This window comes from Lepisma saccharinum, chromosome 24 (genome assembly GCF_977018435.1).
Source record: "Lepisma saccharinum chromosome 24, izLepSacc3.1, whole genome shotgun sequence".
NCBI classification, from domain to species: Eukaryota; Metazoa; Arthropoda; class Insecta; order Zygentoma; family Lepismatidae; genus Lepisma; species Lepisma saccharinum.
This window is the reverse complement of record NC_139252.1, coordinates 59,337,860-59,362,495: the sequence shown is the minus strand read 5'-3', so window position 1 is coordinate 59,362,495 and position 24,636 is coordinate 59,337,860. Positions and strand designations below refer to the sequence as shown.

The 24,636-nt window shown below is 37.9% G+C and overlaps 1 protein-coding gene across 1 annotated transcript in view; it reads left to right on the top strand.

The window, feature by feature from the left end:
• LOC145978194 (glutamate-gated chloride channel-like) overlaps nt 1–24,636 on the top strand; it is an 87,589-nt gene that overhangs the window by 56,115 nt on the left and 6,838 nt on the right. The window contains exons 4-7 of the mRNA XM_083110636.1: nt 6,970–7,116; nt 13,763–13,961; nt 15,530–15,710; nt 16,139–16,281. Coding sequence (XP_082966762.1) covers nt 6,970–7,116; nt 13,763–13,961; nt 15,530–15,710; nt 16,139–16,281 — 670 coding nt within the window. The remainder of the gene's footprint in view (nt 1–6,969; nt 7,117–13,762; nt 13,962–15,529; nt 15,711–16,138; nt 16,282–24,636) is intronic.

Genomic DNA, 24,636 nt, shown 5'->3' with positions numbered 1-24,636 from the left:
TTGCATAGCATTTTGGAGCAGGGCTATATCAGCCTGAGTGGGTGTTGATTGTTGTAAAATTTCAAGCTTTGTTTGGATATCATCGATCAAGTGATGAAAATGAGATAGCTCAGATTCAGTGTTGAGGTTTTCAAGCTTTGTGATCTGTTGCTGGACACTGGCAAGGGTGTCTACAATACCAGGCAGGCGAGATTCTTGTACATTTGTCAAATCACTTTGCACTGCTGCTATTGTATCCTCAAGATGGGTTATGGTACTTTGAATTTTTCCAAAATCTTCATATGTTTCAAGTTGCAGCTTAATATTGGCAACACTCGGAGTTATTGCACTCAAAGCATCAGAAGATGGCAAGTTGTTCATAAAATTTTCAAGTGTCTCAATTTTTTCTTTAACCTCGGCTATGGCATTGTTTAGAGGGCCCAGATTAGGAATCTCCAGTGATTGAATCTGTTCCTTTAGAGTGGAAATCACTAGATCAAAATCTTCTTGTGATTTTATGCTTTTGACAATTGTTTGGAGCTGTGTCTGGACATTATTTATCTGCTCTTCCAATTGTTGTTTCAATTGCTCAGAGTTGGTGGCCTGGATCTTAAATTTGGCTTGAAGAGCTGCTACAGCCTCTTCTAAACTTTGAAAATTATCTAATGTGGCCAAATTAGTATATTTCTGAAGCAGCAATTTGAGTTCAGAATCAATTTTAAGAAGAGGGTCCATGCATTGTGATTGTAAATTTGTAATTTCTAGTTGAACACTGGCATTGAGTGTGGTTTGTAAAGCTTGTAAATCACTTCTTAATTTCTTGACTCTGACATCAAGCATCAGAATCTCATCACTGTGATCTTCATGTCTTGTATGGCCAAATATATCATTAGGCATTTTGTTTTAGTGGTTATTTATTATTGAATATCTGATTCTTAATTCTATAAAAAAAGGTATAAGCTTGTCATATGATCCCGGGACCTCAATATATAAGCAGTCACCAGCAGAAACAGTATATACATTGCCAGAAACCATGTTTGAGTGCTTAATTCTATAAATATTTCTCCCTACTGAAATCTTGACATTACCCTCAGGGGTTGTAATAAATTGCAATTGACCACCTACAGGTAATTGGTAATAATTTAAATTATTGTTAAATATGTACAATGTTTTACCTGTTTCATCATCAACATCTGTAAGTATGCTGTTCAGATGAATAATTAACAAAGCACTTAGTTTAGATATCATATCAGAAGAGGGTTGTGGTGTTGGCAGGTCCATAATAGCCTGTTTTTTTAACCCAAATAAGTTCATAGGCATGTTTATTTATTTCAAATCATGCTCTGTAATTGGGCATTGATTACCACTTTTAAAATCACAATGACCCCATGGTAGAGTATGTATGCCACATGATAAAATGCATCTCTTATCATCATGTGGGTCCAGAGCCACTTTTCTTACAATATTTGTAGTCAACAAGTGATCCACACTCTGAATTCTGGATTCTGATGTTCTGATTGTGCTACATGATTTGAGGCAATTTTTGTAATCTTCAAATTCAAGCTCTTTGTCTACAGTCACTCTGCCAATGCCCTTGGCCTTTTTGTCAATAGCGCCACTACATGTTTCAAAGCTGTACATCTTGGCCCTTAACCCAGCAAATGCCACAATAACATCACCAAGTGTCTCATCTTTTAACTTGCCAGGCACCTTTTTGTTGTGGGGTTTAATTTTTGAATGTTCAGTGGTATCAAAATATTTAAACAATTCAGGCTGTGTTATATCTTCATAAACATCTTCTGTTTGAATATCAAGAACAAAACTATCTGTGTCCATGTACATCAGTTTTACACGATCCTTATAAAAAGGCTTCAACACATCATAAAACAATTTTAACATGTGTAATTTGGCCAATTCCAATATCACAGCCCCTACATAAATAGGCTTATCAAACTTAATCTTGGTTTTTTCATGTTGAAAAGTGCCATATTCTCATCATAAATTCTTCTGTAATTGAAGTTGGGCTTTGCAATCAATTTTTTGCTCCGGCTGGGGTCAGTAATTATTTTAACATCAATATGTTTTCTGACATTTTCTATTGTTTTGCCATACACTGAATTGACCATCAATTTAAACAAGGTCTTATCAAATTGGCTCATTGCAGATGTTCGAAGCTCTGTGTTTGTATCAATATATGGCTTCAACCATCTTGAGTGCCTGAACCTTAAGACTTTGCCAACTTTGGTCACTTGAACACCATGATTCATCAGGAACTGGAGGTTTTTGTAATATATGACATAATCCTGTTTCGGCTCTAGAGTCATCATCAATTTCTTCTGTTTAGAGCCAGGTGAACACTTAACCTCAGGAATTGGGGGCAGATCAGAAAATGTGTTGTGTAAATTATCTGGAATTGTCAGATCAACCTCTAAGAACAGGCCATAGTTACTGTCATCAAAATCCTGAAGATCTTCAATATTAAAATCTTCAACCCACTCAAGCCCTGCATATGGCAGTTTTTTTCATCATAGCATAACCATAGAGGCTGTTGGCATCTACATAGAGTATATAATTTGATGGCAGTGCTGGATCATAATCAGGAATATATTTGTTATTTGCTCTGGCATATCTCTGAGAACATTGCACCATGCCTCCTCTTATACATTGTTCCATAAACAGATACATATCTTGATCCTGGATCAGATCCAATTGCATTTTAGTGTTTAAAAACATTGCAGACCATGCTAGGCCCGGAGCACTGTAAAAATACATTGGATCCAGCTTATAATTTTGCATGGAAGATTTTCTAAATGACTGAAGTATATCAGCTAAGAGGGTCACATCAAGTTTTAAATAAGCCTTGTGATAATCACCAAATGTCTGGCATTTTAAATTGTTCCACATCAACTGGGCATGGTGATAATCTTCATCAGTGATTCCAGATGCTCTGATTTTGCTGTAAAACTCTTGTTGTGGTGGCAGAGAACACTCATCAAATTTAGAAAAATCTGTAACATAATCATATGGATATACACCCTTCCACCTAATTAATTTCAGGTCCTGATTTGGAAACAAAGCACATGTGATTTTGAATTGATCATCAGATAATTGAGTGGCCAGTGTAGCCAGGCTAGCAGACAGAATTCTGTATGAATCAAGAAATCTTAAGTGAATAGGAACACTATTAACTTTAATTATTTTGCTAATGGCAATATATTTTTCATTATTTTCAGCTAAAATATTTAAATTCTGCTTGTCAAACCCCTCGTACCTGATCAAATGATGAAAATCATAATTGGATGCACCATGGCAAAATATAGGGACAAATTTTGGTCTCTGGATCTTAATATTACAGCTATTACACAGGGCCATTAAGAATTTACCATCTGTATGAGAATGGTGTTTCACCTTGATATTTGTATCTGAAAATTCAGAATCACATACCGGGCATTTTTCTGCATTGTTGAAATCTTCAATCTGTTTCTCTGTTAAAGGCAACATGGGTTTTGATTTTAATAATATATTAGATGCTATGTCATGGCACTCATTTTCTATTCTATGTGCAAATTCTTTGATGGCATCTGCTCCCATGTATAAATATTCTTTACTAACAACACCATCCTGTACAATCACATAATAAAAACTAGAAGGTTCATGTAACTGGTATGATGTAATTGAGGATTCATCAGGATCTGGGCTGCAGAATGCAAGGGGTTTGAGGTTTGATTCAAAATCACAGACTATATATGCTGGGTGTTCCAACAAGGCTTCAAACTTTTTGAATTTGGCATTTTGACTTGGGTTAGGCATAAGCATATGAACAGGTTTATGATTCCCACAGTATTTTAATTAACTTGTTTTTAGCAATTTCTGCATTTTTTCCCGAACCCCACTTACCATTTTTGACCATCAAATACAGTCAAACATCTTCTGCACAACTTGAATATTCTATGAGTTTTGTCTAGTTGTTTTCTGACTAAAGCTTCAAGACTGTGTATCAGAGTATAATGGTGTGTATCATCCCCTTCAATTAAGAGCAGATCAATCGGAACAGCAGAATCATCATCAAATGTACTGATTCTGAGAGGTGCTATCAAGCAATTGCCACGGCCAGTAGAACAAATAAATACATTAATAGATAATTGTTTACCATTAATATCCCTGGCCTTTTTTTCAAATTTATCAATATTCTGAACAGACATTGGATATTCTAAACCCTCCATTGCTTCATCAAAATCATTTTCATGTTGTTTATAATAACTTATTCGCTCAGGATGCCTTGAAACTGGATACAAAGCAGCTAAAATACACCACAAAAAGCATTTCTGGTCGGTAGTTTCTATGTTAACCACGGCTCTTTTGTTTTTAATATTGGCAGGTAATGGCAGATATGTAGATCCTTGCAATGGGCTGAATTCAGAAATATTAACATAGAGCTTGTGTGAAGATCCGCATAGGCTCCATCCAGACTCTTTTCCAGCAAATTCAGAGTGTTTAATATTAAATTGATCTATCAAACTGCTTATTATTTTGTCTGAATTTGCATTTGAATATATAGCTACAGTTTCTGTTATGTGGGGCTGTGTAAATTTTGTGCCATTTGGCTTCTTATATTGTGTAAACAATTTGAGGGACAGCTTATAAGAGCCATTTTGTGCATTTAGAATTGCCTGCACATCAGGATTTATACTGTTCAAAAAATTCTTAATGTCACATCTTGGCTCTGATACAAACCGGTAATCCCTTAATTGGCCATTAAAACTGCTATGGATGGGTTTATAGCGTGGCTGCTTTGCCGGTCTAGCATTAACAGGTGTTTCATGCTTCCTTTTCAGACCAGATGTAGATGGTTGTGGGGGCAATGTTGATGACTGTTCATAACAAATACACTTATGCCATTTGTAATATGCCTTGCTTAATATTTTATGGCATCTTGGACACATTTTTGTAGCCCTTCTGCATTTCTTACGGTCACAAATAAACCGGTGCCTAGCCCAATTAGAACTAGATATATTTTTATTGCATTGATTGCAATATTTCAAGTTTGGCATTTTTATTGTTTATTTATATAAAATTTCTTGGTCCAAAAAAACAAAACTGTGGACAATATGCCAAAACAATTATAACAGCAGTTAGTGACTGAGCTGGTGCTTTTATACCCAGACAACAGCAGAAACTAGGCTCTGGTGATCCCCAATATAAAATAATTTTGCTCTATTATGCTGTTGTACAACACACTTTACCAGGTTTCAGATCTGGGAGCTATCAGTTGTATATCAACTAGCAGTGAATATTCTCAAAATCTCACGTGTGGAGATATTATTTTGCCACATGTATTTCAATCTTACACATTTTATCAGGACTCAAACCCAGAGCTCTTGTTTACAAGGCAACAATATTAACACTTTGCCATCAGGGGAGGCCTCAAACACAGAAGCCTCTTGATTACAAAGCATATAAGCCATGGGACTATGTCCACATGCAATACACATTGAATATCAGAACCCAGGAGTTATGAGCTCTATATCAGCTAAATACAATTCAAAGTTGGACTTTGAACTGTGCAATGAATGTTCTGTAAGTCTCACTCGGGTATATATTATCAGAACAAGGCAAAACCTGAATCCAATTCAGGCATATATGATAACATGCAAGAGTGAAGTTTTATGCTCTTCCAGTAAATTGGAGTTAATAGCATGATGGCATGGCAATTTTCCCTGAAAGGGCACAGTGTAGATTTTATCTCATGCATGCTAGCATATAAAATCTCCCAGGCGTGCATAATTTATTGCTGGCCGGGACATGAAACTGATCAAAGATTAGAAAGAACATGAAACTTCTTGCCTGCCCCTGTCCCATTGTATTGGTCCGTAAGTTGTAGAGCATGAGAATATAAACATTTTTGACCTAGTTTTAAGTGTAGTCAAAACAATATCAAGGGGGGCATATTTTTGACAAGTTTATGGACAACAAACTGAGAAATTCGGCCTTTGCACACATGGGCAAATCTGTCTGAGGGGAGTTCTTCATTTCTACACTAGGGCCTCAAAATTCTTTAGATTTAAATATGTACACACATGGCCGATTGGGCTATATGCCCCCTCTTGACATAGTTTTAAGTGTGGGCAAATCTGTCTATTGAGGGTTCTTCTTTTCTACACTAGGATTCAAGATTCTTGGGATTGAAAGCATATCACACTTGAAGAAATGGGGAATAAGGGCATCTTGGCATAGTTTTAAGTGTAGGCAAATCGGGCTGTTTAATCATATGAGCTCTTCTTTTCTACGCTATAAGTGTGCTTATTATAGCATCAATTATACTACTAATTATTTATTTTTAACTCTTTCATTTATTATGTAATTCTCTTTAGCATGCGACGTTTTGGTTAAAATTATAATACGATTTGTCAAAGCTTGAAATGCTAAATGAGAACACTGCAACTTTGTTTGTAACGCATCGATCAGAAAGTTTCAGGCATGGATTTGCCCCCTTTTAAAAGTAGTGCGTTTTCAATTATGTTACTATTCATTAAAAGAATGTCTCAATACCATCTCCGAGAATGACAATTCATATTCTCCCCCTCCTCAATGTAAAAAAATAATTTTGCTTTCTGAATCTCCCATATAAATGCTCTGCTTCAGCCGAGCTCAGTGCCTCTGTGGCGACTTCACGCGTTCGTGATAGATCGGCAATTATTCGTGAAAGATCGGCAATCTTCGGATGACTCTACCTATCCTCTATATTCCTTGGATTAAAATGGGCTCGAAAAGAGCCAAAGGTGGTCATACGAAGTACTGGCAGTACTTGCAGTGTGTATAACAATGCAATGTGTATCACAAAACATTAAATCTGTCAAATTTCTTCACATAAAGTGAGTTAATCTGTGTCATAATTTTTTTCAACTAGGCTAATAATATGGCCAATACTGTATATCTATGTTCTGTCATAGAAATAATTGTAAAGAATTCTACCTCCTGCTTTATCTTCAGCCCTGCAGTCCTACGAACAAATGCACATGAGATGGGACAGTGAAGAAGCCGTGAAGTTCGTGTCCGGAGCAGACACACTGCTCATTCCTGGCTACTCCATTGAAATCAGGCAGTGCCCTAAGTTGTTTTCCTCCATTTTTGTATCAGGCAAGTTACTTAGAAATATAATTGAATGAGTGAGAGAAAAGATAACAAGTTTCCACTCCACATTTTGGTCATTTTGAGATGAGAAAGATACTTTTTTTTTTACTTAAGCTCAGCTGCATCAACTAGCACAGAGAAAGCAAACGTTCTCCCTCTTAGCTCGTAGTAGTAGTCAGTAGGAATATCATTGAGGGGAAGAAGGCAAACATTCCTGGAATGTTTGCCTTTTAGCTCTCAGCACCGAAAACGAGCAGCCAACATTTGAAGTAAAAAGTGTTGAAAATCAACAAATAATCAACTTTAAACAATGGTGGTGGCCTTCGCTGTTTAAGAAGAGCCGTAAAAGCTTGCAAAGCAGAGTAGTGTTTCAAATTAGCAAGTACAGGCATCTCATAAAAAGAAGGGATCGAAGGGGCGACCTTTCTGCTAAGGCGCCCAAAAGCCAACATAACTTCCATTTACTACAGCTTGGACTGCATATTGCAGACGAACGAGGCTCTGGCGACTGGCTCTATGGCCAGCATAATTTTGTGTGTGCTGTCCTGTTTTTTGTCCTTGTGTGTGCTGAGTGCCCCTTTACAGCCTCAGCTTTTAACCGGTCAGAATGTTTTAACATTTTAGCTACCGACATTAAGTTATTTTAGTTATGGCACAATTGTATTCTTATATATGTTTTGAATAAGGTACTGGACCATCACCCCCTGAAACTCAAGGCCATTTCGTTCAACAACCTCCCTCTCGTGACAGACAAGACACTTGGGGTCGATGAAAGGAGGGTGGAAATTCTCCACACCCTGCAAAAATGCTAGTTAGTTGAGCTTCTAGCTGTGTACTGTGAACGTGTGCTTTTACAGGTGGATGTGCTCTCGCCTTACATTTATTGTTTTAGTGGGTTTTTTTCTTGTTTTTTGTACAAGAAGTAAACTTTTGATGGCATCATGCCATTTCGTAGTTGTGTGCCATATTGTAAAGGCAATTACGACAATGAGTCAACAGTGACAGTGTTTTCGTTTCCAAACCATCCAGAAAGCCGAGAAAAATCGATTAGAACTATCCACCAACAAAAGCTTCCAAGGTAATTTCTAGTAGCTGGTATAAGATGCATGTTTTTGTTTGAAATGGCGTTTTCAAGTTGTCTTTGTATACTCCTAAACAGCTAGCAATTCCTCTCCTTCGTTTAAAATTATTACATGAGTAATTAACTAGACAAGAATCTATGTTCTAATTATTCTTAGAGACAATACTACTTTTCTCTAGACGTAGTTCACCTTATGATATTCCTCCACTTCCAGATACTTTACACTACATTATGCTTAACTTAAATAAACGGAAACTCACCCTTGATATTTTTTCTCTTCCCTCTAATATTTAGTTGGGTAAGCTTATAACAATAAAGACAATCTAGAATAATTTTGTACTTTATAAAAATGCTACGTTGCTTTTCAGACTCTCTAGGTTAATCACGATGATGAGTACAAACAGTGAATTGATGAGATATATCAAAGAAGCAGAAGTGCTTATGAAGCCAAGAACAAGTCAAACTTTTCCAATTCGAGAAGAAACCGAGAACGAGACATTCATTTCAAACTCTTGGCGAAACCGAGAACGGCTCAACATTTTTGCAGTTCGCAAAGAAATGGAGAACGAGACAAACAATTGCAATTCGAGACTAAACCGAGAGTGAAACATTCATTTCAAACTATGAAAAAACCAAGAAGAAGACCAACATTTTCATCTCGATGCGAAACCGAAAAAGTCAATAATTTCAAACTATGAAAAACCGAGAACAAGACCAACATTTTCAGCTCGATACGAAATCGAGAAAGTTAATCATTTCAAACTATGAAAAAACCGAGAACGAGACAAACATTTTCAACTCGATACGAAACCGAGATAGACATTAGTAGAATAGACGAGAGAATTCTGGCAACAACCTTGTCTAAGATCAATTGATACTATGGCCTATTTTGACCATAATTAAAGCTATATTTTTATATCTTCTGGTGGATTTAGCTAATTTCTAAGTGTAGCAAATTGTTTAATCATGCTACGAATTCTAAACCCTCGTACTAGGGTGATTAACATTCTTGAAATGTCTAGCTTGGGAATATTCAAGTGACACTCTGTTGATTGGTTGAGAGTGTACTTAACTTATGTTTCAAATAACTCCACTGCCAGGTGGTTAGTCTTGTTTGAGAATGGTGCCAAGGTAGTTTTTTTTAGATATGAAAACTACTCACTACTTGATTAGTAGTTATTTTTGAGACACCCTGCTTTGCTTATACCTACGGTAGTTTCTTAAATATTATTTTGGTTACTAATATTAAGAAAAAACTTTTTAGGCATCATATGTGAGAGACTAGTCTCGTCTAGTCTAGTAAATAAAAATATTTTTTTAGCAACGAAAATTGTTCTGCGACTCTCTCCTCCTTCACATCATAAACAAAAGTCTTCTCTGCAATAAGAATAACAGTACATAAAGTGTTGTCAGGCGGAGGCTCATGGAATTCACACACAATCTTGATAGTTCTGTCATTGACTACCACTTGTTTTCATTTTGATGTGTTAATAACAAACATTGGTCTGTGTGCCTTGAATTCACTAGGAGTGTAGTATACATCTATGTTTCCTTCAGTTACTCTCTTGTAAGCAGAGTAAGCCTCATATAATTTGAGATAGCCATCTTGTGCTATGTCCAGATTATAATTCTCACGAGGGAAAATCTCATTACGTCCATTTTTAAGACAAATATTTTTAATCTTGCAATCATCAAATTTGCTAGAATATTTCTCTTGACTGTTCTCTCTCCCAGTCTGGAACAACACAATTACAAAATCTGGCATATCATACTGTATACTACTGAATTGATTAGTAGCATCAAATTCGTAATGTCCAGCAGAGGCTCGTTTTTGGCCACACTGGTAAGTGTAAAATCCAATAGGAACTTGTGGATTTTTCAGAATATTTGCTTTGTATTTGAGAGCATAATTAGTTTCGTATTCTACTACTGGTATTCTTAGCTCCATGGTCTTGATAATACACTTGGCTGCTTGGAAGTGTTGTACCATCTGCATTTAAAGCACTGTAACGCATAAGAGCATTATTATCATTGGCTGCCCTACGAAAAGTAATTCTCAAACCACCTTTCCATATGATGTCCTTGTAGTCTGAGAATGAACCTGGCAGCAGACTCATGGAGAATAGTACTGTGTGGTATTTTGTCAGAATTTTGGTTCCTGATCCTCGTACTATGTTGCATCTACTTTCGAAAATGTAAGTGTTCCTATAGCAGTAGAAGTAATACCAGGATAGTCTACTCTATCAATCACAGTACCATGTTTTCTAATTTCTACTTGAGAGAACAAGTGTGGTACAAAATTATCTACTAGTTTTATGTTTGCACCAGGGGGAAATACTTCATTATTTTTATTTTTTTACTACTTCAAATTTAATATACAAGTCAGCTCTGTGAGGATGTACAAAACTGTCACCCACGTAAACGTCAAATTCAATTTCACGATTGGGTTCATTGAGATTAGCAAAAGTACGACGATGGGGAGGAAATGATTGTAATTCATGACTTTCAATATGCTCCATGTTAATGGTTATTTTATATATTAATTTCTATGATTGCTGTTGTGGAGGTACCTGCAAAATCTACTACTTCACCTTTTTGGTTGGTTACTACTAACTCTATGTGGTCTATACGATTGTGGGATACTGGAAAATAGATAGGTGAGGAGGGTGTGTAGATGATAGGCTCCATGAATTCCTAATTTGGTTTGAAAGTTGCTATGATTCCAGTTTGTTTGTGACTACCTATGCTGCCATCAGAATTAGTGATCATTCCTTCTGCTACATTACAATGAATATTCAAAGCCACCTATGTGTTTGATGGCAGGCTCAAGTTTTGTGTTATTCTCAAAACCCAGTAGTTTACCAAGTGTACCCAGATCAACTGTTTCAGTTGCAGAAACCAATTCTACTCTGTGTAACAGAGTTTTGTGATAGTAAAACACACCTCTAGGCAGATGAGTTTGTAATGTTCATAGATTATACGGAGCAGGAGTAATAATATTTTTTTCATTTCCTACTGCAACCCTATTATTGTGTTCTGTGATATTAGGAATAAGATACATACTGTAGAAAGCACGAAGAGCTATAGATTTAGGATAGATAATATCATTGTGTAAGTTTCAATACTGAAGTCTCATTAGTGAGATGAAACACTCCCATGATGCTTTAGATGCCACAATGCTTACTGAAAATCTTCAATTGATGGTTTATTTATTTGAGATAAGAAGGCCAGCATTGAAAAACATAGGTGGCCACAATTTAATCCTCAAAACCCTGGATACGCTCGTCACTATAATAGAGATATTAGATAGAGTATTGAGATAACTAACTAAACCTAATGGAGGTATGCCACCAAAAGAATCAAAAACAAAGCTATGTTAGCATGTTTGTAATAACAGATCCAGTGAGTGCCTTGATTTTTTAAACTATCCAAATTGACTACACCATACTCTTTTTTATATGGTCCCTTAATAGGTAGAGAATCTGACATGAAAACACCTCTGAACTGTTTAATTCCCAGAAATTCAATTACATTTTCAATATCAAAGTTGGAGAGTGTTTCTACTTTTATATATATATATTTTCTCAAAGCATTAATACCCTTGCCATTCTTCTCCATTGCTAAATTACGGCATTTTTGCTCTTTAGTTCAGCTTTGTTCTTCTCTGCGTCAATAACTGTTTTTGCTATAGCAGCACTACCCCCTGCTAGACTCCCCACAGCTCCCAGAGCTGCTAAAATAGCTGGAATACTAAATATGAAACCAACAGTGTGTGTCTTTTTTCTGGAACTTTGCATCTTTTCAACTGAGGTGTACTAAGAGTTAATTTCATTCCATGACCCTTACTCAAACAAGATTTTTTCTTCTCTTGTTGTTTTTTGGTGAGGAGACTGTCTAAGGATCACAGAGATTTTAGATCTGAATAAGGTACTTGGTATACAATACCTTTCGATTTCATAATGATATATATATATATATATATATATATATATATATATATATATATATTTAGGATTGTAGTCCCACCCTAATTTTTGTTTTGTATTCATGACAATGTGTGCACCTAATGCTGCTTGCTCCAATTTTTGATCAGCCTTATAACGAGCACTAAGATTAGTATGAATATTGTAGACAATGTCATGGTCTTTACAAGCTGTATCCAAAGGATTAATTCTTCTGTCTCCTTTCTCCAGTCCCTGTTCTAGTCCCTGGACCACAGTATTGGTAACCAGGTAAGTGCATCTCCAAAGGCAATTTGTTGATGATGTCATTAACTAAACCCTGACCCTTCTAGAATTTAGGATGTAGAGTATTAATAATTTTAATTAAGTATCCTATGCCTTTACTGTCATTTACAATAAAATTGGCTGGTTTAGCACTAATCATATCTACAATACCTATTTTTTTCATTATGGAAATTATTGTTGCTAGCATTTTCTTCTCCTGCTATGACCAACAATCTATCTATGAGTTATCTCACATCGTCCACACACACAAACTCTTTGGGTAGAGTATTGTAATGTTTAATGCCACTACCAGTTTTGAGTTGCTTCCATATAGGTTTAATCAAATTTTTGTATTTATCCCCACTGCTAGATTTAACTCTATTCTGACTAGCATCATTGTGTTGGTATAGAGCATCAGACAGTATCAAAATTTCTGAGTAACTCTGGTAATCTTCATCTGTATAATCTTTTGGGTGTTTCTTCGTGATGAGTTCCCACAGTCCCACAGTGCCAGGATATCTAGATCAGCTATTTGCTCACATAAATTGACTTTCACATCATCCCCTTGAAATGTAACTCTAGATTTTCAATTTTCCAGACTACCCCCTCGTTAGTCTCCACGGTTGGATATAATCTAAACACTTCATCTTTGTCAAATTTCCCAGTACTCAGGTAATCTCTTGCCAAGGGACCTAACTCATTTTTTTCTGATTCTCCTATGGCCTTAGTTGGTGGTTTTTGGAGTACTAGAGGTTATAGTTCCAAATGAGGGAGGTATAACTCAAGTCCACTCTATGAACGGGAAGGCTAATTGGGACTGGACCTACAACTTAAAGTGGAATCCGAAACACTTATGCCTACATTCCAAATGAATGCAGCAATCAAACCAAAACGGTGGTCTTTGCGCGCAATTAGATATCACGAATTGCAATAAAGCGTGGATGTTGTACGTAGCCTACATATGCAACGGTGTTTCTACGAAAAATGCTTCCACCTTAGCATCCAGGGAAGACATGGAAATAGAGTTGCCAAATTTAGCTATTCTTCCAAGTAATAAATGCTCAAGTAAACAATTTAGGTGTCGTAAAGTAACTGTTGATAATTTTACTTCTTTTGTAGAAAAGTATCCCTGTTAACATTTGTTTACTTTCTTTTAAAAGTACATTCTTTGTACAGTCACGGCCACTGCCGGTTTCTAATGAATACACTGACTTTCAACGGAATCGTTACAAGCCGGCAGTGTCCGTGACTGTACCTAGTTACAATCAGAATTTCTCAAGACAGTAAGTGAAAGCAGATAGTCATCTGCTTGAATATACCATTGTATGACTCTGTTCCGTTGCAGGAAACGTGTCCACTTCCCGCGTATGGCTTGTGATCCAGAGGGACATGCAGACGCACATCCTCAGCACCTACGTCCCCAGCAGCCTCCTCGTCGTCGTCTCCTTCGTCAGCTTCGTCGTGAGCCCGGACGTCGTTCCAGGACGAATGGTCCTTCTCATCACGACGCTGCTCTCTCTCATCACCATGTTCGAGGCTGCAGGGTAAGTGGCGCTACATCGAAGACGGCTCCACCACCCTCGAGAAACGTTAGGTAACTCTCTAGTAGTTTAGCAGCAACCCAACAGATGTCTCTATTTTAAGTTTTTCTGCTTTTATCGTTCAAATACGTACATTGCTGCTATTGTAAGAAATTTGTTTATAACTGTTTCGAAATAGGTTTTAAGCTCAAAAATGTCGATTTGCCGTGCCTATTAATATAGGACGTAAAAGCAGGGTTCCTTTCACAGCAGTAGCGATCGTTTCTCGACTCTCCCGTAGGCGCCATTTTGGAGAAAAAGTAATGAGCCAATCACATTGAAAGAGTAGAGCCAATCAGAAGCAGTCTCAAGCATACTGCAAGGAAATAGTTTCGCGAATTTGCATAAAATGCAATACATTTTGTGCTTGAAGAACGAAAAATACCGCGAAAACGCAACATTCTTGTCTTAAAACTATAAAATGTGCCACATGTATTCAGGTAGGACTTACACGTTTTCCAACATCTTAACCAAGAGAAAACTTTAAAGTGTATTATACATAGAATAATTCTCGCAGCTGCATGAAACCAAGTGTGTTCCTCACGATATTTCACCCTATATCGGGACGCTTTGCATTACCGAAGAAAATGGCGAGGTTTCAACAGGAAATCGAGTGCGAATGTACCGTCACACTGGAGAAGTAACATCGGTACTTCTCGCGCGAGATAAGTTTTTGCGTTACCGAGCGAAGTGGAGCGATTTTGGCGAAGATCGGATGCGCACCTACAGTCACGCTGGAGCCGTGACATCGGTGAGAAATAATGGAACATAACTTCCTCAAAAATCGGTTCCAACGTCAAACAGGCGCAGGATACACGACCTACAATTTATAATATACTTTTTAGAAGCACAATGGAAGTATAACAGGATGTCTACAAAGATAACAAATCCAAAACTCTTGACATTTTCCCGCCTTTTCTTAACTTTTATTTAATCGCCCCCTAAGCTACTTAGGTATAGTTGGAAATTAAGCAAATATATATTTTTATTCAATGAAAACCCCCTACCACACGGCCGGTTAAGATGAAAACTGAAGCTTTAATAAGAGATTTAAACTTGCTTTGGATGTAAAAGTTAATGCTTCAGACTTTATCCTGGTTGGGCAATGTCCACATAACTTTATTAAATATTTTTACAAAACTTCACGCGTACAAGACTAATTTTTAAGAAACGAAGTGAACAAATCCTAACCACAACTCAATACAATTTTAGATTTCCAAATATTCAATTTTATCAAATCCCAGTACAGGTATATACCAATCTAAATTCACTATACTGTATATAAAAAAAAAAGCCAAATTTTTTTACCGCAAGCATAATATCTTGACTTTTTCTTGACCTACCTGCTAATTTCCTGACATTGTTCACTACTAACAACCTGTATAACTTTTGGTATATTTGGCAGAAAATTGTGCTAAAATACAAATTCGAATTTTGGGGAAAACACCGTTAATTCAAGACGTGCATAGATAATATATACGGATGCGTTTACCTCATAGACAAGGCAATGACACGTTCTGTTTTTTCCACAGAGCGAGTTCCCCACCGTCCATCGGCCTCCAGTGCATGGACGTGTGGCTGATCTGCTGTATAGTGTTCGTCTTCTGCTCCCTCATGGAGTACGCATACATCCTCACGTCCAGTGCGACGACCGCGAGAGTGGACGACCTCAAGCTCTTCCGGACGAGGAAGGCACTGGCGGCAAAGAATCAGGTGAGCCAGTTTATTTCCGAGACACTTCCTGCGTTCTAAGGGCAGGATGAAGAGTTTGTATCCAGCCAGACGCGAAGACCCTAAACTGCTCCTTCTCCACTGACGAGCTGGGGAATGAGAGATCTGTGCGCTGGATGGTCATAGGAGGAGAAAACTACGCTTATGGAGTGTTATGCTACTTTGTTCTCTTGGGAATACCAAGCTCCGATGGCGTAGAAAAACACATGAACGGAAAGAGGGCAGGTTCCCAAATTTAACTTTTCCCCAAGTTACAAATTTCCAAGTTATTGTAAAGTAACTGTTGATAACGTTACATCATTTCTAAAAATTAAGTAACAGTTACTTCCAAACACTTTTTCTTTCTAGCAAATGCAACCACGTTTTCTGTAATGCACTGGTGTCATTCCTTGCTTTTGACTAATTCACAGGTCAGTCAACAGATAACTTCATTGTCTGCCCTGAAGAGGAAAATTCCAGCCTTCCGGTGTCCCAGCACGTGCCAGAAGTGGAGGAACGCTGACAAGGTAGCCGTCGTCATGTTCCCCCTTTCTTTCGTCGTCTTCAGCGTTGTGTACTGGGTCTCCTACTTGAACAGGAGTGCGAAATACAAGAAGAACGTTGTCTGCGTGTGAAAACAGCCAGTGCGCAGCCAGTGTGTAAATCTACAAACAGCCAACGATCAGAGCTGCTCTGATGCTAGTCAGGGGAGAGACCATGGAGACCATGCCCCCTTCGAATTAAGAAATATTTAAACGTGAATCTATAAAAAGCTAGTGAAATAACATTGACGACTTTACAAATTTGTAAAAATGTCTCTTTGCACAAATGAATGGATTTGTTGTAGAAAGAGACAGACTCCAGAAGTCTGCACTCAGCAATATTGTGTAGTTTTAATTTTATAATCATTGATGGAAGGCTACAAAACGGTCCGATTTGCTCGGAACATTCCATTTCCTGTCCCAAATTTTTTCGAACTGCAGACGTTATGCGAAAATGTGGATTAACTAATATATATATATATATTGCGTGTATATATATATATATATATATATATATATATATATATATATATATATATATATATATATATATATATATATATATATGTGTGTGTGTGTGTGTGTGTGTGTGTGTGTGTGTGTGTGTGTATGTATGTATGTATATATATGTGTATATATATATATATATGTGTGTGTGTATATATATATATATATATATATATATATATATATATATATATATTGTGGGTTAAAATTTAGTATAAAATACAGGATTCGGGTTATGCTTTCATATTCAACGATTTAATTTACAGAATAATTAGGTCCACAGTTTTCAAAATTACAAAAACTGTCCACTAACTTTTGTGTGTAAAAGTTAGTAAGAACTGCACTGAAGGGGAAAATACTCACATCAACAAGTGCATAAATTAGTGTAAATATTGTGTATATAGATTTTCATTTTCATTCCATGTTTTCTTTCTCTTTCTATGCATAGTATATTATGTTCAACATAATTGGGATATGTATCCTGTGATGAACTAATAATAATACATTTCAGTACACTAACTTTATGAAATGTAAAAAGAAAATAATGAAAAACAGTTGTGGATCGAATGAAAGAGGTATAATAATAATAGTTATTATTGTATAATAAAAATAATAACCACGATAATAATAATTATTATTGTTATTTCTACTTTTCAAGTTTTATCAATTGTATGGCCCCCCTCAAAAATTTTCTGCGACGTTCATGATTACAATAGGTTTAGTGATCCCCCACACAATCTCCGGCATTTAAAGAGGTGACGTAATGAGCATCATACTCCGGCAGCAGAGGTGTCTCGTGAACGCATGCGGTGCATGCTGCAATTGTGGGAAAAAGGACAGCTTGCTCTGCGACGACATTGATGAGCATTTCTACATTCTAATTTCTTCATACAGGAGAAGTATTTATTTTACACGAGAGCGCTCAACTAAGCTATTACATTTCTTGGATCTGAAGTGATGCATATATATATATATATATATATATATATATATATATATATATATATATATATATATATATATATATATATATATATAAATATGACGGCACATATTTTCCAGTTTTCCGTATGTAAATACATATTTTGCGAATTTTCATTTTAAATACATAAAATCGCTCATTGACTTCAGCTACCTCGAAATCCTGGATGGAAAAATGTTTATTCTCCGCACCTCTTTCATATCAAGAGTGTTAGGTTTGTTTTGTCTTTGAACACGGTCGCTGGCAGACTTCTGGCGCCTCTCCTACGACCCTATTGGGGGAAAAAGTTACCCCCACTGGATCTAACGCACAAGTGCTAATGTCTAAATGTACAGAAATTTTTGGGAAAAATCAAGGTTTTCAAGCTTTGTGCCAAATTGCACGTGTTTTGGAAGGTGAAGTAGAGGAAGAGGAAGCTTTGGAAAACATCAGCGTTAGTGGCATTTCGTCCTTCAAATATGCAAGAATTGTTTTTGTGACGTGGAGCGATCTTTCTCACAATATAAGATGCTTTTTAGAGATAATCGTCACAGATTTACGATGTAGAATTTGGAAAAACTATGGTGATGCACTGCCACTCTTCCAAGAAATAGCTCGCTAAGAGGTAAGCATTTAGAAACTGATTTCAGGTGTTTAAAATGCATGTAATATTTTGTTTTTCTTACCAAATGTTTTTTCTATTTTTGTCACATATTTTTCTGTTTTTATCACATATTTTCAACATTTATGACACATAAAAAAATTAATATTTCTGAGTTTTTTAGCACATAAAGTTCCGTTCCCTAACCATGATCTTCGATACTGGAGTTGTGCTTTTCAGGAAAGTTTGCTCGACGCTCCTCAAGCATCTTATCAAGAGTGCCTCGGGGTTCACAGCATTGCCAACTTATTTTCCGTCTGGAAAATCTTTTTCCTCCTATTCAATTTGCCGTTGGCTGTACCAGAGCAAGGCACCGTATTACAACGATATTGCGCTCTCACCTCAACAAGTACGCAGTGAATACTTGCTTCTTCGAGAATTTGAATGTCTCTCCCATCCTGAGAACGCATACAGTCACGTCCAAAAGTCGCATGAATGCTAAAGAAGAGATTCATCACTACCAGACACTCACCCAATCGTCAGCCAGCACACAGTTATCCAAGTGTTAAAGGAGATATGCAAAACCACCCCTATATTCTGCACACCTTACCCTTACGTCGTCGAACGTCAGTAAACCCCTCCTGGAATGTTTTACCCGTACGTCAGCGAATACGAAGAGTTTTACACTGTACAGGGTGTACCAAAAGTCCCATTACCCCCCTTCGAATTGTAGACAAACCTGCAAAATGTTATTTTAACAGCATGCGTATGATGAGAAGATGGTATACCATTAAATCAGACCAATGACCACTATTTACTCCAGAGGAGCTGTGTGCACACCGCCATTTTCATGGCACAGTATTATTTGCCTCCAGATGCGATGTGAAATCCTCCGTAACATAAGATGTCAGATCTGGATTTCGGGGTGGCCATTTTAAGAGAATTCCTCAATGATGTGTGCAGAGACAAACGGATTGGACGAGGATCGCCAAATTTACCAGCACCTTTAAAATGGCCATCCCGAAGTCCAAATCTGACATCTTGTGATAATGAGCTATGGGGGCACATCAAACAGAAAGTCGCCCATAATCGCTATCAGACAACTGGGGAACTTCAAGAAGCTGTTCGCAGTGCGTTTGCTTCCATCACGCCAGCCACGTTACGGCGGATTTCACATCGCACCTGGAGGCGAAAAATACTGTGCCATGAAAATGGCGGTGTGCACACAGAGTAAATGGTGGCCATTGGTCTGATTTAATGGTATACCATCCTCTCATCATACGCATGCTGTTAAAATAACATTTTGCAGGTTTGTCTACAATTCAAAGGGGGGGTAATGGGACTTTTGGTACACCCTGCACAATATACAAGAAGTACAGTCGGTGGCAGAACCCCCCCGCCCCAGAACAATCTTATTTGTTACAATTTCCTTGACAAATTTCAACGTCTACCATCCCTAAACGTGTGGATTTCACATCCCATATTTCCAGTGGTATTATCACGGACCAAATTCGTTACAGTTTAAACTGCAATTTGAGTAACGACAGTGAATGTCCACCAGGAATTGGGATCAGCCAGAATCTACCAGTTCGAACTGAAATTCGAGAAGCGAATTGTCAATATTCAACAGAATGTTCAACACGTGCTACATAGACAAAACAATTGTCTAGTGTCGAAACCATCATCAACGACGGCGCAAAAGGTTCGATGCGGGTGAACATTACAAGGATTATAAGTGCAACGAAGGACCGAGCTTTCTGTTCACTGAGAACTATAATACCAGGGTTGCTATTTATGTACCCGGAATAACAAAATATATATATATATATATATATATATATATATATATATATATATATATATATATATGTATGATTGAAAATAGTTTTATTGTTTTTCAAAATATTCTACATGATGATCAATGCACTTCTGCATATGTTCTGAACCAATTCTCGTAGCACTTTGTCCATTCCGATTGAGGTATCTCGAAAACATTCATTTTGAACGCATCGATCGCTTCTTCTGGCGTCGAAAATAGTTGACCACGTAGCTTATTCTTCACGTACGGAACAAAAAGAAATCATTGGGTGCTAAATCAGGGCTATACGGCGGAATACCCATCAATTCAATGTTTTTACCGGTCAAATACAGAGTTGTTTGGACCGATGTGTGAGAACTCGCATTGTCATGGTGAAGAATGATCCTCCGTCGCTGGTTGTTTTTTCTGATTTCCCCAAAGACTTCTGGCAAACAAATGGTTGTGTACCATTCAGAATTGACGGTTCTACGATTCTCTAGTGGCACTGTAGCCACATGTCCATTTTCCCCAAAAAAAACAGGCGACCATTTGCTTCGAAGTGCTCCTTGCACGAACAACTTTTGTTGGGTTTGGCTCATCTTTAAACACCCACACCGTCGACTGCTGTTTGCTTTCGGGCTCATATGCATAGATCCAAGATTGGTCACCTGTGTAGATGTTATACACGGCTTTTGAAGCATCACGATTGTATTTTGTGAGTATTTGTTTGCACCAATCGACACGAGCCTTTTTTTGAGTAATTGTCAAATTATGCGGGATCCAACGCGAACAAATCTTCATCACGGTTAAATGTTCATGCAATATCTTATGTATGCTAGTCATTTTAATGCCCAGGGATTCCTCAATCTCACGATATGTCACATGACGATGTTGCATTATCAGTTCTCGCACAGCATCAATGTTTTCTGGCACAACAACCGATTTTGGACGGCCTTCTTTAGATTCGTCCGTGAGCGAACGACGGCCACGATTGAATTCACTAAACCAGTGATATACAGTGCTTTTAGATGGCGCTTCATCGCCAAAAGTCGAAGTGAGTTGATCGATGCACTGTTGTTGAGATAATCCACGTCGAAAGTCGTAGAAAATCATTGCTCGAAAATGTTCTCGAGTTAATTCTATTGTTGGCCTCCGATGAAATTTTCAAGTCCCTGTAACAAACAATTGGTTTGATTTGGTATTTTAAGTTCACTTTATGCATAGTAAGGCTAATCGGGACTGGACCTACAGTTTTAAGTGGGATCCGAACAACTTGTGCCTCCACCGGGTATCGAACCCGGGACCCCTTGATTACAAGACAATGACGCTACCACTGCGCCACCGGGGAGGCCCACCCTGTAACAAACAAAAATAGCATCCGTAAGCACAACGTTCCGGGTACATATACCATAGAAATGTCCAACTTTACGATGGATATATTAGATGTTACCTAGCAACATTAGTGTTGCCAGTTCCGGATACATAAATAGCAACCTATGTATAAAATACAATGTTCATTTGGGTACATTATCGACAAACTGATATTTATCAGGCGCCATATATATATATATATATATATATATATATATATATATATATATATATCACTATCATCGACCAGTACGAAATGATTACGTACGATATTTATACAAACAGTATTTACGCTTCCAATATTGACGTTGCATGGACTCGATATCCACGCCCATGACACCAGACTGTCGGGTATTAGTTAACCATATCAAGTGCGATGTCATCAAGACACACTCTTGAGTGACGTTTGAGTAAACACTTAACAAGAACCATGTGTGTGTAAGAGTTGTCATAAACGCTCATACGAACAGTCGCGTTCCGACTCGATTACACAAACTTTATGCAGTCGGAACACATTTATTTATGTGTCTCGGCGTACAATCAATAACAGTGGGTCCATCATTGTTAATCTTACAACCGATCGATTTTTTTTATTATTAAAAAGCAAATAAAAGGAAAACCTCTTCGGGAAGGATCGGCAAGCAATATTTTTTATAAAAAAATCAATTTGTCGAATTTTTATCCAGTGGAGGCGACGTAACAGAGCCCCAAGTCTTGATCACTAAGAGGAGTTGTAAGTAGGAAGTACTAAGGAATGTATTAGTCAGGCATTGTGCAAGTTGCCGGAATTAAGGCATCTAGACTAACTAACTATCTAGCTTTCTTAAACCCGAAGGTTCATGGCTGCAGCAACACAGGCCTTCCGCCTGTCCCTATCCTGAGCAAGATCTATATACTCTTTTCCATCCCTACCGATTTCCTTTCCTGCAGGTCTCTTACCATCAGGTTTCCCAACAAGAATCCTGTAAACTCCTCTTTCCTCTCCCATTCGTGCCACATGGCCTGCCCACCTAAGTCTTCTTGATTTAATCATACACTGAAATGCCTCAGGCCGGTAAAGGCTCAGAACATTCCAGGTGCCTAATTTAATATCCTTATTCTTAATGTAGATCTTATCCTTAGTCCAGGGACCTCCCAAAGTAGTCCCCGCGCAGAGATCCGAATGGGGGACTATTTTTACCTCCGGAATATTTTACCTTGGGAACATCCATGGCCTCATAATGCTGTTTCTGGACATGTGTTTTTACAGTGCAGAGTTGTCAGCTCTACGCCTAACAGCCAATATGAATGGAGGACCGCACCTGTCGTTGGTCAGCGGATCCTTCGGATCTAGCTGGGAGGATCACATTGTAGTCCACCAACCATACCCCACTTCTGCCGATTGTGGGACGCTCATAGAGCCATGGCAGGACAGCTCTGTAAATCCCAACAGAGCAAAATGTTGACCATTTCACTCTGTTGGCATTAATTAAGGCATCTAGAGCAGCAAATTTACGCCTTACAGGAGGGCAACGGAGGTGATTGACTTGAAGGGGGGGAGGAGAATAAATAGTAACGAGAGAGGTAAACGGGGGGTCATTCGTCATTGGTGATTCGTAAATGAGAAGGGAGGTCAGGATTGTAAAGGTGAAGGAGCTATTTTCACCTACGACGAGACAGGTAAATACCTATCACTTAGCTATGCCGATTCAGTCTTGAAGAGGGTGTTAACCCATATCTATACCGCGTTTGTTACAACCTGTCCCGCTTCCGCGCTAGCTGTTCGCTGGCTTTTCTCCGTGCTGGGGAAAGTCAAAGCCAGGCAGCCAATTAAAATACGCAACGTCGCAACAGCGTCCACGTAAGCGCCTCTCTTCTGGCTCCCATTCGCTCCTCGCTGCCCAGCAGACGATTTTTTCCTCGTTTCTCATTGGCACCGAAACTGTCGAGCGATCGCTGGCGCGGGAAAGGGGACAGGTTCTAACAAACGCGGTATAGTGTTGCCATTCTATTTATTTAAACACCCCTCGCAGTGGGCTGGGGTCCCTTCGAGAACCAGCGAGTGGATGAATGATGAATTCAGCTACGCCATCCCGGAATCGATCCCCTTTGCGTGGTGTTTTGAGCAATTCTCAAGAATCGAACATCAACAAAGAGCTTGTAGTTAGAAGGCAATCTACGTGAAACAGGCAGTACTTGACTCTTGTTCGACTCTGGCAGGATAACAACAATGAGACAGAATAAACAATTGGGCAGTCCATTCATTTTTTATCTCTGAATAAACAAACTTGCATGTATTTGTATGATATATATATACGCACGTGTCACAATCATGAATTTACTGGAAGCTGAATCGATGTAGGTATGCTCGTTAAATAATAATTCGGGCAAGACCTTAGAGCAGTGTTGCCACAATTTGGGACCACAATATCCCTTTTCAAGATGTAAAAATCCCCCCTTTTGGGTCAAGTTTCCCCCCCTCATCTTAGGAAAGATTGAAACCCGCTGTCACAAAACTCCATCAACCATTATAACCATAGAAGACGCTAATTTACGAAAATATTGTGTTTGAATGAATGAAATAAAGAAATGAATATCAAAAATTAAAATTATTGGTAGCAAATTGTGCATTTTGCGAAAAATAAAAATATGAAAATTTTCAGGTTAATTAACATTAGGTATGTTCTAGCTGTGTTGTTACAAACATTTTAAAATGTAATGGAAAATATACTGATTGTTCCTAAGCCAAATTACAATTCTTAATTAGACTGTGGTTTTTTTAGGGGGGTGAGGGTACAATACTCAACGTCTCGAAGTCCTGGGCGGAGTGGTTAGCACACTCCTCCGTTCGAATTTCATATCATCGCTCAACTTTATCGTCGCGATTAGCCAAAATGTCGGAAAAGAGACTCAAACTAATATCAGATATTACCCAACAGAGGCGTATTCTGGGCGCATGCGTCAATTGTGGGAAAATAATTATTACTTTCTTTCACTTCAGATCCAAGACATGTAATATAAGCTTAGTTCAGCGCTCTCGTGTAAAATAAATACTTCTCCTATATGAAGAAATTAGAATGTAGAAATGCTCATTAATGTCGTCGCAGAGCAAGCTGTCCGATGTACCGCATCAGCTTCTTCCTCTTCACAATGCGTGAATATCGCGTTGG